Source organism: Crocodylus porosus, unplaced genomic scaffold (genome assembly GCF_001723895.1).
Source record: "Crocodylus porosus isolate Cpor-Errol unplaced genomic scaffold, CroPor_comp1, whole genome shotgun sequence".
NCBI lineage: Eukaryota > Metazoa > Chordata > Crocodylia > Crocodylidae > Crocodylus > Crocodylus porosus.
The window spans coordinates 39,749,583-39,762,304 of record NW_017728912.1 but is presented as its reverse complement, the minus strand read 5'-3'; the positions used below and the strand labels follow the sequence as shown (position 1 = coordinate 39,762,304).

Sequence of the window (12,722 nt, the reverse complement as noted above, 5' to 3'; positions counted from 1 at the left end):
CCCCCCCAGCTCACAGCTCTGTCCCCTGCCCCCCCAGCTGTGCAGAGCTTGCCCCTCCCTCACTGCCATGGGGGGGGTTAGCAATCGAGGCCCCAGCAGTGAGGGAAGGTGTGGGGCTAGGGGTGGGTGCTGGGGTCGATCTTCAGTTCCTCTTAAATTCCAAAAACGATCTTCAGCCTAAAAAGGTTGGAGAATACTGTTGTTGACTCATCACAATTTGGCACATTGGTGTTTTTTTTCACATATTTGTGGTTTAGCTATTAGGTCTGCACTGTTTCGTTTTGACTTCCATTTCACCATTTCAAAGGGACAGTGTTTCGCTTCACTGTTTTGAAGCACTGTTCCATTTCATTTCATCGAAACTGTTTCAACACTGTTTTCACGTGTTTCAATGTTTCACCCATAGGCTATAATGGGAAATCATGAAAATGCCTGTAACTTTGTCATTTATTTCCTGACTCGAATGAAAACAACACGGATAGTAGCCCCTGTGCAGGCCACAAACTCTGTCAAGTTTCAAGGAGATAAATGCAGGGGTTTCTGGAAAACTGCAGCTCAAACTATTCAGAGCAAAACTCATTTCACTTGTAAATGTGACGGTACGGTGGGGGTGAAAACAGCAGGCAAGGTAGCCCCTGCTGAGGCCAAAAAGCCCGCCAAGTTTCAAGGAGATAGGTGCAGGGGTTTCTGGGAAACTGCACCTCAAAGTGCTGACAAGCAAAACTCATGATATGCAACTTTTTATGCTGTTTGTCCATCCCTCCCCCAGAGAACTGGGATTGGAAGGGACCTCATGGAAGGATCAGAGTCACTGGCCAGCTATACATGTCAATATCAGAGCAGTCCTTTCCCCCTCTTCCCCCTCCCTCTCCTTAGCTGGGCTTGCTTGCAGCTAACCAGAAACTTTGAAATTCGAAACATTTTGAAACTTTCTAAATGTTCTGAGTGCCCTTGTTTCATTTTGAAGCTGTTTCAAGGCTGTTGATTTCGATTTCGCTGTTTCAAGCTTGATACACATTGAATCAGCTTTGAAACTGAAATGTTGACAGATGTTTCATTTTACACAGCCCTAGTAGCTATGTTAGTTTAGATCAGTAATTCTCAACCTGGGTGCAAGAGCAGTATTAAGGTGCTGCGTGAACATCTGTGCATGGTTCACAAGATAAACGCCAAAAATTCATATAAGAATCCATACTGTCAAAACCATTCTGACCTATTGTGTTCTTTCTGATTTCTTGCAACAGAAGAATTGCTTTATTATTTTCCTGTAGTCCAAAAATGAGCAAAAGCTAGGAGCCTCAACTTTAATGAGGCTGAAAACCATGGATTTAGATGCTAATGATGGAGGAATATCTAAAGCAGGGGTAGGTAAAATACAGCCTGTGGGCTGAATCTGGCCAGCCAGGCAATTTCAATTGGCCATCTGGGCGCTACCAACTAACTGTACCCCATCCAGCCCACGTGCCTCATTCCCAGCCTCAGGGGCAGAAGGCCCTGGCCCAACCAGCACGCAGCTTCTGGGCTGCTACTACCACTGCTGGAGCCATGGGGAGACCTGCTCAGTTTCCCTGGCATCCCACTTGCCCTAGGCACAAGGTAGGAAAGTGGCATGGGCAGGGGGAGGGGAAGAGGCAGCTAGGCAGGAGTACATAGTGTGGGGTTCAGGCTAACAGCAGTGCAGAGCCTGCACCCAGGGGAAGGCAGGAGCATGGCGCTTGGGTGGGCAGGGTCTGGCTGTGAGGGAGGGTGGGGGATGTGGGGACCACCCACACATTCCCCCCCATGGCACATAGTCCCCAAAACCAATGGCCAGTACTCATGACCCATGTAGGTGCTGCCACCTAGTGGCACATGGCTCCAGCTAGCATTGCACATGGTGGCAAAAAGCGCGACTAGGCTGGCCAGTCTCTATCATGCAGGACTCCCCGGGGTGCTAGTGCAGCTCCCAGCACTCATACGCCACAAAATGAAGCCCTGCACAATGGAGCCAACTGCCTTCCCTGACCCCTGCCATGCAAGTCCAGGGACTCTGCTGGGAGGCAGAAGGAAGGGGTGGGACTCCCCTCCACTTCTGTCGGAGTTCTAGGACCCGCATGGCAGGGGGTGAGGAAGGCAGCCAACTCCACAGAACAGTGCTTTCCTCAGTGGTACGCAAGTGCCAGGAGCTGCACATGTGCCATGCAGAGCCCCATGTGATAGAGGCAGGCCAGCCAGGCTGCACTCCTTGTAATCCTGTTCAGTGCTAGTGGGAGCTGTGCAACACCATGCAGTAGCACTTGCATGGGCCAAAAGCACTGATCCCCTGCTGCTGCTACCGCCAGTGGTCAGTGCTCGTGGCAATGAGGGGGAGTGTATGGAGGGTCCCCACACCCTCTTTTACACCCTACAAACCCAGCACACCCACACCCTGACCCCACAACCCCCCACTTATACACCCATACATACCCTATTGACTCCCCACACACACAGCCACACACCCTCACAATCACCCTACACCCCACCATACATACACACCCAACCACACTCTACACCCCCACAGTATACAAGAGTAAAACTTTATTTTTGAGTTATTATGCAATTATTTCTATATACAGTATACAAATACAAATCATGACATAAATATTTTTTGTAATAAAATCAAAATATGTTTATAGTAGGTGTTTGACTTTTAGTATACAATTTGGTTTTTTCTGGTTCCAAGACAGAGTACTTCTAGGGGGAACAGGGAGAGACTTCCACTGGCAAAGGTGAGGGGTTATGGGGTGGACTTCTGGTCCGACCAGGGGGTGGAGCACCTGTTAAGGGGACTACCCTTGCAGCCCTCAGCAGCTCACAAAAACTCATTAAACAGCCCTACAGTCAAAATGATTGCCACCACTTATCTAAAGGCAGTAACTAATTCAGATCCATATTATAGATGCTAGCATTAAAGCAAATTATTTCCACAAATCCTGGATATCTTATCAGGAGGTACCATCTAGCTTAAATGCTGTTCATGCAAAGTAAGTGTAAGGGTGGGATTTTCAAAATAAATTGAGCTATGTTCCAACGTTCAACAGGACTTGGAGACCTAACACAGAAAAGAATCATCTGGGTCCTTAAATCTAGTATTAAAACTGCAGATAGCAATGAAAGAAACATTCAGTCCACAAGAACAGCTACCCCATATCACTGAAATGCAATGAAATATGGAGTCCTAACTCTGTTTAAGAGTAATTCCTTTAGTGCAGTGTCACCGGTCAGAGCAACCAACTGGCTACTTACCTAGGAAGTTGGGTAGTTTCCACCCAAATTGGCCCCAGCCCATGAGGAAAAGTAGCCCAGGAAGGGCTACTGACAAGTTAAACTTACCTGCAGGTACTGGAGCAGAGAAACAAGAGCAGCATGCACTGCCATCATGCCATTTTAAAAGCACATACTCCCTGTTCATTGGAGGATGTGCAGGGAGTGACACAGAAAAGAAGCACCTGGAGGCAGAGGGAAGCCAGGTGTTAGAGGTGGCAAAAGACCACTAGGAGCCGAAGTGGGAGGGAGGCAGCTGCAAAGAGCCTCTGTGCTCCAACCTGGACCCAAGCCCATGCTGCAAAGCTGGGTGGAGACCACAGAAAATACACCAAGCTCCAGTAAGCTGAGAAGCAAGAGGCTCTGGAGTTTGAGTGAGGAAACTTGTCAAGGGAGGACTCGGGAGTCCTCACTCACAGGGTGGACAAGCCTGAAGAGTTAAGAGAATTGCAGGACTGCAGACCTGTTGGCAGCAATCTGAATGGGTCACATGAGTCCAAACCTTACATAGTGCCAGACACAGAGTGCTGCGAGACAACGAGCACTTTTGTTCATGTGGGGGGGTTTTATACTTAAGGATCAGACATGCTGGAAGTGTGTTAGTATACATCAATCATTAGTTAAAATTAGTCCAACTTGAGAGTGTCACATGACTTTTGGACTTTGCCCATAACATTATCACTCTAAACTTGGTGACATTAATATGACATTAAAGAGGAATAGCCGAGATCTTGACACTTACAAATTTAACTTTATGGTCCTGCATATGGCCCAATACTGATGGCCGCAGGCTATAATCACTGATCTCACAGTGGGAAACCTCACTTGTTTAACAACACAGTTGGCATATGGAATGGATGTAGGGGAGGTGGAGCCCCAAGAAATACACCAAAAGGAGAAACACCTCTCTTGAAAGGAAGGAAACCACGCATTATTGGAGCCTCCCTTTTCATACATTTATTGCCTAATCAAGTTGTGGCAGATGAATGGAGAGGGACTTTGTTTCCTCCCTTTGGTAAAACCCAGGAGGGTCACATGCAGGAGTCCAAAACAAATGGCCGGCAAGCTACATCTGGCCTGTGGATCCACTGGGTCTGGCTTGCAGAGCTGCAAGGCTTTGCCTCTGCCTGCATAGCAGCTTTGCCCACATTGCTGCTTCTTCTCTCAGCACCTCTACTCCCTGGCTGTAGTGCAGACGCAGCTTCCACCCAATGGGAAACTGAGCCGGGGCCATGCAACTTCCAGCTGCATTTGTACTGTAGCCAGAAAGAAGATTGGCAGGGTGAGGGTGACAGGAAGAAGCAGCAGCAGCAATGCAGCCACAGCTTCCACCTGCCTGGCCCCAGCACAGCTGCCCTCCAGCTGAAAGCTGTGCTCATGTAGGGTACTGGGAAAAGCTGTGCCAGTACAACTCCCAGCTGCCTAGCCCCAGCATGGGTGCAGACAAACCCCGTCACTGCTGATGCACCACTGAAGCCACCCAACCCACACCAGCCTGGAGCTGGGTTGTTCTAGCCCACAGCTTGAAAAGGCAGCTGGGCCCTACTTTAGCAGGTAAATCAATTTACTTCAACTTCAATCTACAGACAACATCTGGGTGAAGTTAAAGATCAGCCCTTTCCAGTTCATCATGTTATAAGGATACAAGTAAGGAAAAGCTATACTGCTTGGTCATTCATTACAATTGATTGATGGGCCCAACATAATATGTTACTGTTTAGGTTTCAGAAATTAGCTATTCAAATGCAACCTGTCAAATGCAGGCATCTTGCAGCACATTTATTTCAGCTCCTAATCTTCACAACATACAAACTTAAGATGTGACCTCACCCAAACAATGTACAGCCCATCCTATTCTTAGGATACTCTACAAAACATGGTCCTCCGATACAGCTGCAGCATTCACTCACTTTTGCTGGGTTCTTTCAGAGAGCCTTGAAGCTTCTGCAGCTGCTTTTCTTGCTTCAAACTCTTCCCTTTTCAGCACCTCACCGCTTCCCCGGAATCCCAGCTCCACCAGCTGGCGAGCCATCTCTTCATTCTGTAGGAGCAAGAAAAGGTCAGCTTCAACTCTGAAAAAAACAGCATCCATTTCCCAACCACCAGAAATAAACATCCCAAGCTGGGGTGATGGTGGGAGTATCTTTCCATTCAACAGTGGCCAGAGAAGAATAAAGAAATATCATTACAGGTTAACAGCCACTTCCTCTGGCAGCAGTTCTTGCGTGTGGCACTTTCACTTCTTTTCCTCCTATAACACCACCATCCCCACTATAGGTAAGAACACAGCAGAGTCACATGAAGCCTAAGAAAACATAGGTTCTCCTGAAGGGCAAGTAAAGACTTCTAGTCATGCTTAATCAGCTTCTTCACTTAGAGCTGCTGTCATTTCATGGAAAGCTGTAACCAAAAAAACTTATTTGGAGAAAATTCTGTATACAGATCATTCCTTTAATGTGGCTCCTTCGCTGGCAACAAAATGTATGTACTAAAATGTATCCCTGCTGGTTGTTAAGGGTCAGGGAGTAAGAGGGAAAGATGCCCATGGTGGGAAAAGCAGGGAGGTTAGTCCCTCGATCATACAGAAGCCTTGATATCTGTGTAGCTCTCCAGACACCTACAGAGCAAAAGAGCAATCAGGAAGTGGTCCAGAGTCTCTTCCCAGGCCCTTTAACTGCCCACGTTGCAACAGCAACAAAACACTATACTGCCCAAAACTTTTTTTGTGGGTTGCTTATAGCCGTGTAAGGAAGAGACAGCATTGCTGAACTGATCAGGAGCAGCTTGGGAGTTATTCACATTCAGAAAGAGCATAATGAAGTGCCCTGAGCTGTTCCCTGACTCCTTTATTTCCCCTTCTAACCTCCAGGACTGTGGTACTAGTATGAGACATGAGGGGGGAGCAACAAGAAAAATAAAAGCATGTACATCCTAATCATTCATTACACAGGTGAAGCTTCTACTTAAAGTCTTTAGCTTTTGAGAATATAGTCATGTAAAGCATCATAACCACATCCTACATCCGCTTTGATGTGCAAGTTTTCCTTTCCTAGTGTGGCCTTTTCCACAAAAGTGAACTAATGCTTCCACCTAGTGGCAAAAGACCAGAGCAAACTTTCACTGCATCTTCCGCAGGTTTGAGTCACAACAGGTCAAATACTTCCCTCCCTTCTGGAGTTCAGAGGGAAGGAAATGAAATATGGCTGAGGAGTAATATAGGAAGGAAGTAGCATACAGGGTGGAATTCCCCTGGGAAATTAGGGTTGCTCCTCACATCAGTTTCTGCCTCTTACTCGCTTTGGCAGGACAGCCTAACCACTGTGCCACTTTTTTCTGGTGAGCCTGACAAGAAAAGGGGAGAGCAAGACATAGTGCAGAGATGGGCATCTGTGTAGAAGCTGAATGAGCCACAAAGCTGGACTGCAGACTCCTAGAGCATGTCCAGATGAGCGCACACGTGTGGTCTGCGGTGCCTCAAACCTGTTTGTGGCACCACAAACCACACAAGGCAGATGTGCAACTGTGCTCTGCTCTCCAATTTTGTGCAGCAGTGAGCCACCAGAAATAGAGCTTGGCCATACAGAGCCATGCTGTGGCTGCTGGCCAGGCTCGGTACAGCTGGATCAGTACTGCTGCTGCCCCAGAAGGCACCCAGGGCCCTAGGTAAGGCTGCTGGGACCAGCACAGGTGCCATCCCCACCCTCTTCTACCCCATCCAGGACAATTTGGTGCACACTAAAGAGCACATGCAGGGGCATGCCCTAAGGCACAAAGCAGTGGCACAATTGTGTGCCACTGGAAACACACACCTGCATATTGGGATGCGCCCTCAGGTGGCGTGCAATAGCAATCCATCCCTGTGAGGGAATCAAAGGTCCAGAATCCCAAGAAGGGAAGTGACTGCCTTATTCATTTTTCTCCCTATAAACTAGTCCCTGCATCCAAGAGGATATGGCTACACTCTGGGCACTGGCTAGGTACCCCAACGTATAGATTTTAAAGATTTTTTGACTCTTCTTCAAGCATAAGGAAAAAACCACCAAAGCTTAAAGTTTTCAGAAATCACAAGTAAAAGTTTTCTTCCTAGATAAGATTGTAATATAGATCTTATTAATGTTTTATTATTGTTTCCTACTTTATTAATCTACGCACGTTTGACACCTCCATGGTCTGACATATTAGGCTGGAAAAAGTCAATAGCTCCTACTCAGTAACTGCTGTTATAATGCATGGATTATACAGTGCTTTATTCCACCTGGTTAGTCTCTGTAGATGTATCCATACAGTTTCCAAAATAAGACAGCTCATTTCCACCTTTGGTAATGACATAACTAACATCATCCTGGGATCAACATGTTGATTCAGCCAGGGGATGATCCAGAGGGGATGCGGTGGCATGGCTGCACCCTCCATGAATCAAGTAAGAATTTTCTTCCCCTCCACACTCAGTTGCACATACCCTCTTCTCCCCCCTTCCCAGTCTGCTACTCTCACAGTCTCTAGCTTCCCCAGGGGTGGGGGAGCAACCCAGAGCTGATCCTGTCCCACTCCAGCTGGGCTGAGCAGGGAGCCAGGCTCAACAGCAGAGGCAGCAGAAGACCAGTTTCTTCTCCATACCCAATCACTCTAGGTGATCCCCGCCAACTTGGGAGCAGGCTTAGGAAGGGGGAGCCAGCCACTGCTGCTGCTGCTGTACCCAGCTGATCCTGGCTCCCCACACAGCTCAGCAGCAACAGGGCAGGAGCTCACCCCTGCTCCCTGCCCAAAGTATCTGAAGAAGTGCCAGCAGCAGTTGAGGGGGCAGGGATTGGAAGGGAAGAGGAAGGAAGGTGCCACCAAATATAGAGGGGAAGGGAAGGGGTGCGGAGCTGGAGAATTCTTACCTGGTCCAGGTACTTTAAAAAAGTCCCCAGCTACTGCTCCAGCACTATCTGCCCACCCTGACTGTAGGGAAGGAGAAGCTGGGAGCAAGGGTGCAACCTCCCCTGCAGCACCAGTCACTGCTTCCACACACTCCCATTACAAAATCCTGGATCTGCCCATGTGCTCAACAGACTAAGTCTGGTGCTTCCATTTCTTCTTTTATCTTAGTTCCTCTACAGCAGGGAACTTTTAAGATGGCCTCTAGTTCAATCAGGAATTACAAGCTAGTTGCTGGAATTATTAGAGTGAAATTCTATAGCCTGTTTTGCAGGATCACAATAATGGTTCCTTCTGATCTTATGAAAAAAATCCATAAATGTGCAGGAAAACTGCTGTACCCAGAAGACAGAGTCCTACTAGAGTCAGCAGAACTCCAACAGGCCCAGAAATACCTCAGCATATTGTACACTCCCAGGGCAGGACTGTTGTTTGTGTAATACCCAGCACACTGGGGCCTAATTTGGGCACAAACAAGCATACAGTACAGTCACAATTTACGCGTATTTAACTTAAGCGAATTCAGCTTTATGTGCTCAGCTGTTGGGGCTGGCCGGGAAATGGTGCATAGTGTGGCACTGCGCGGCACCACATGGTATTGCCTGCATGCCCGACATGGCTGGGGGGGCTCACGTTCAGGTGGCCGCCTTGTCTGGGCCCGGTGGCAGCGGCGGCTGCTCAGCACCGAGCCTGGCGATTGCAGCTATACGCGATTTCAACTATACATGCTGACCTGGAAACATAACCCCCACGTAAGTTGCAATTGTACTGTATTTACTACTATGGCATTTCTGATATAGTACAGGAGAAAAGAACAGCTTGAAATGCATAGACAGAAGAGAAAATAATCTCTGCATGAGCCTCTTCGTTCCTCAGCCCCAGGATTTGAGTCTTCATTTTCTGTATGTAGCTAGGCCATGTCTGGGCTAGCTGTTTAAATCAAGAAAAACTCAAGGACTTAATTTACTCCTCAGAACAATGTTTAAAATAGCACTTATGTAGGAAAGCCACCCTATCACCTATAAAACATTACTGTGATCTGTGCCAGGCAGGAGCCAGCCATCTGAGAGATGGAAGCAGTTCTTTTTTAAATATGGGCACTTGATAGACTCTGGCAAGTAAACTGCAAAGGGAAAGACCACATTTGTCTTCCATCTCAATCAAATACCCTTGCCAGCTTTTCAGAGATGGCCAGCATGCTGCCAGGTTTTACTTGGATTTCAAAATCAAAGCAAATCTGGAAGCAAGTGCAACAGCTCTGGACCACATACTAAGCCTAGGGCTGTGTGAAGGTATGGTCACTGATTTGATTCGGAGGAGATTCTGCCTGATTCAGCGGCCGAATCTCCAAATCTGAACCAATCAGGAGACCCATTAATTTCTCTGAATCAAATCAGAAGCCTCCTAATCTATTCTGAGAGATTCAACGATTTGGCTTCTACATACCTCAAGGTACCAGGTCCAGGTCTCCCACCATTACTGGAGCGTCCCACAGGGATGCGGGAGAGTACTCCATGTGCTTGGCAATGGATTCCACCACCCCCTTCCCCCCCCGCTCCTGTAGGACACTCCATCCACCCCACCATCACAGCATTCACGGGCTGCGCCTGGTACCTCGAGGTATGTAGAAAAAAAATATAAACCTGTGTCTACGTTCAAAACGCTGATTCTCCGAATCAGAATCGAATCTGTAGATTCAGGTTTTGCTGATTCAAAAATCGGGACAGTGATCCAAATCAGCAAATCGAATCGCTGTCCCCCGAATTGGGCCGAATCCAAATCAAATACACCCTTACTATGGGTGCACACCCCTACTAAGCACAAGGTGGAAAAACTTGCATAGAATTCCCCAACACACACAGGTAAATAATTCATTAATATAATTGCTGGAGGTCTTCATTCCAGTCTGCCTCACTGAAAGTCAGGAGATTTAAGGCATCTAAAATCTACCCTAAAGCATCTCATGCACTGGACATGATCAAGATCTACTGTTCATGATTCAGGCTTATTCGCATACTGAATCTGCTTGTTAGGATCTTACACATTGGAACACATTTCTGCAGAAGTCAGCCTTGGAGTTTTCATCTCAGTTTGAAACTCTAAAAGCACATTTCTATTTTTCTCCCTGCAGTATTATTAGATATTAACATTAATGGAGGGCCTACATAAAAACTAACTATTCAGATTAAAGGATTTCTGGCCCAGATCTGCTCCATAAAGTTAAGCACTGCACAGACTGTTGTTTTTAGTTAACTCCATATCAGACTCATTTTGACGAATGAGAAGGAAGTGTCATTAAAGTGCTGCTTTGCACTGCTTCTTTCCTAACTTTGATTCACAAAGCCTGACCTGACAAGCCTCAGTGCTACCCTTAGGGCTTCCCTACATATAAAAACTGTACTGTTTTAATTGTAACTTTATACTGAGATAACCCTACTTGTGAGGACAGTTTTAACTGTACTGAACATGATTTACAATAATAAGCTATACTAGAGTATAGGGGAACATTCTGGCAAAATGATTTCAGTAAAACTAGGGCAGACCCAGGGGGAGTGCATTCACTTCAACTGTAGTGCATGTACAGGGAACTTTCCACTGCGCCCCCTTTCAAAATCCTAGATCTGCTCCTAAATAAGACCCTTAACTCAAATTAATTACACATAAAAACTGAGTTTAAACCAGGCCTGACACACAGCCATGCTAATGATGGGATAAAGTGACCCAAAGAAAGATGGGAGGGGGAGGGGTTTCATCTGCCCTACAGACTTCTGCCAGCATAGCTACATCAATTCAGAGCACAAGGACATTTGATTCCTACCCAGCATAGCAGTGCCAGCAGAGCTATAGTTACAGTAGCAGACTTGCCTTTTTATCAGGACGACTTGCTTCGTTTAAAGAACATGCAGTCATGGAATAGCCCCAGTTTTACCAGGACAAACTGAGTGCATACTGGAAGCACTATGTCAATATAGTATACTTACAGAAGCAACACATTTCTAGCACAGACCTACCCTAGAGAGATGTTCTAAAATGACAGTCATTGCTGTGTACAAGCTGCTGGAACCATTTCGTCCAAGTGTCAACTGTTTAGACAGGCAATCAACGAAAGATTGCAATTTCAGCTCTATCATACTCTAACGTTGGAGCTGCACAAATCTTAGCCTGTCATGCTTGATAATATGTATATGGATGCACAGTCTGGCTGCTTCTGCTGTTGATGGTGTCTGGAAATAACTGTCTAGAAGATACCATCAGAAGATGGATAAAAATAAGCATCAATAAAGTCCTGCCTATAATCCTGGAATTAAAAAAAATAATGAGCTTCATTTCTGCTATTTAAAACGTTTTAACTTTTTTTGACTAATTCAGAAGTATTTTGACATTTTCTCTGCTTTTAATAAACCTGCATGCCTTGAAACATGCAAAAAAAAAGGCAGGCATTATGACATGTATCAAAAAATGAAGATACTGAGAAAGTTAGAATTTCATCAAACAGCTGTTCCTGGTAAAATAATAGGAAATCTTTGAAAGACTGTCTTTTCTTTCATGATGACACTGCTGATGCTTTGAAAAGATTGCTTATTGTTCTACCATGCAGCTATTCAAAAGTCCTTTCTCTATGGGAGGACAAGTTTTGATGCTACTGAAGCTGCAATTAGATTTACAGTCTTCACCTGAAGCAGAAGTTAAATATAAATGATCCTTATGATGAGTGATGAATTTTGAGTTCTCAAAGCAAATACATTATTAATGAATGATAAGGGGAAAAAAACGTACCATTCAAATGGCATGAAATCTTGCAGAAGAATGCTTGATCTTTTGCATCATTTCTCTGTGTTTTAGTGCAGGGTTTGAAATGGGTCCTACTGGGCAGGATCCATTGGGCATGTCTGCACTGCATTAGATCAAATCAGGGAAGGCTTCCAAAAAGTGTGTTGTACACATTGCCTCCTGAACCAGATGGAATGTAGCTACCTTCTTACCATGTCCAGTAATGGGAGGGGGTTTGCCATTCATTTTAAGCAGCGTTGAACCTGATTCAGATTTGTTCTTGAATCAGTTTTAAATTACTGCTGCTTAATACAAGGGATCTCAGTAACCAGTTTACCTCTTGGCCCTAAATTCACTGCCAGTAAACTCAAATCAAACTCAATAGCTGTACACAACTAGCAGTTTCTAAAAATACAACTTGGAACCTTATAGCAGTGTAGCTAACTCAATAACCACACAGCCATTTCTTTGCCTGTTCCTAGAATCATAGAGAAGTCAGGCTGGAAGGGACCTCCACAGGTCATCTAGTCCAACCTCCTGCCTGAGGCAGAATCATTTGTATCCAAACTATCCTATATGATAGGGCTATGCAAAACAGCACCATTTTGTTTTGACTTCCGTTTCGCCATTTCAAAGGGACTGTTTTGTTTCATTTCAGAAGCACTGTTCCGTTTCATTTAGTCAAAACTTCCACTGTTTTGACGCTGTTTCAACATTTTGCGCATAGGCTATAATGGGGAAGCATGCAA

At 45.8% G+C, this 12,722-nt stretch overlaps 1 protein-coding gene across 1 annotated transcript in view; it reads right to left on the bottom strand.

Moving 5' to 3' along the window:
* The window catches only part of CUNH4orf22 (chromosome unknown C4orf22 homolog), a 498,517-nt gene that overhangs the window by 483,016 nt on the left and 2,779 nt on the right, over nt 1–12,722 (bottom strand). The window contains exon 2 of the mRNA XM_019534310.1: nt 5,193–5,323. Within this exon, the coding sequence (XP_019389855.1) occupies nt 5,193–5,323 (131 nt within the window). The remainder of the gene's footprint in view (nt 1–5,192; nt 5,324–12,722) is intronic.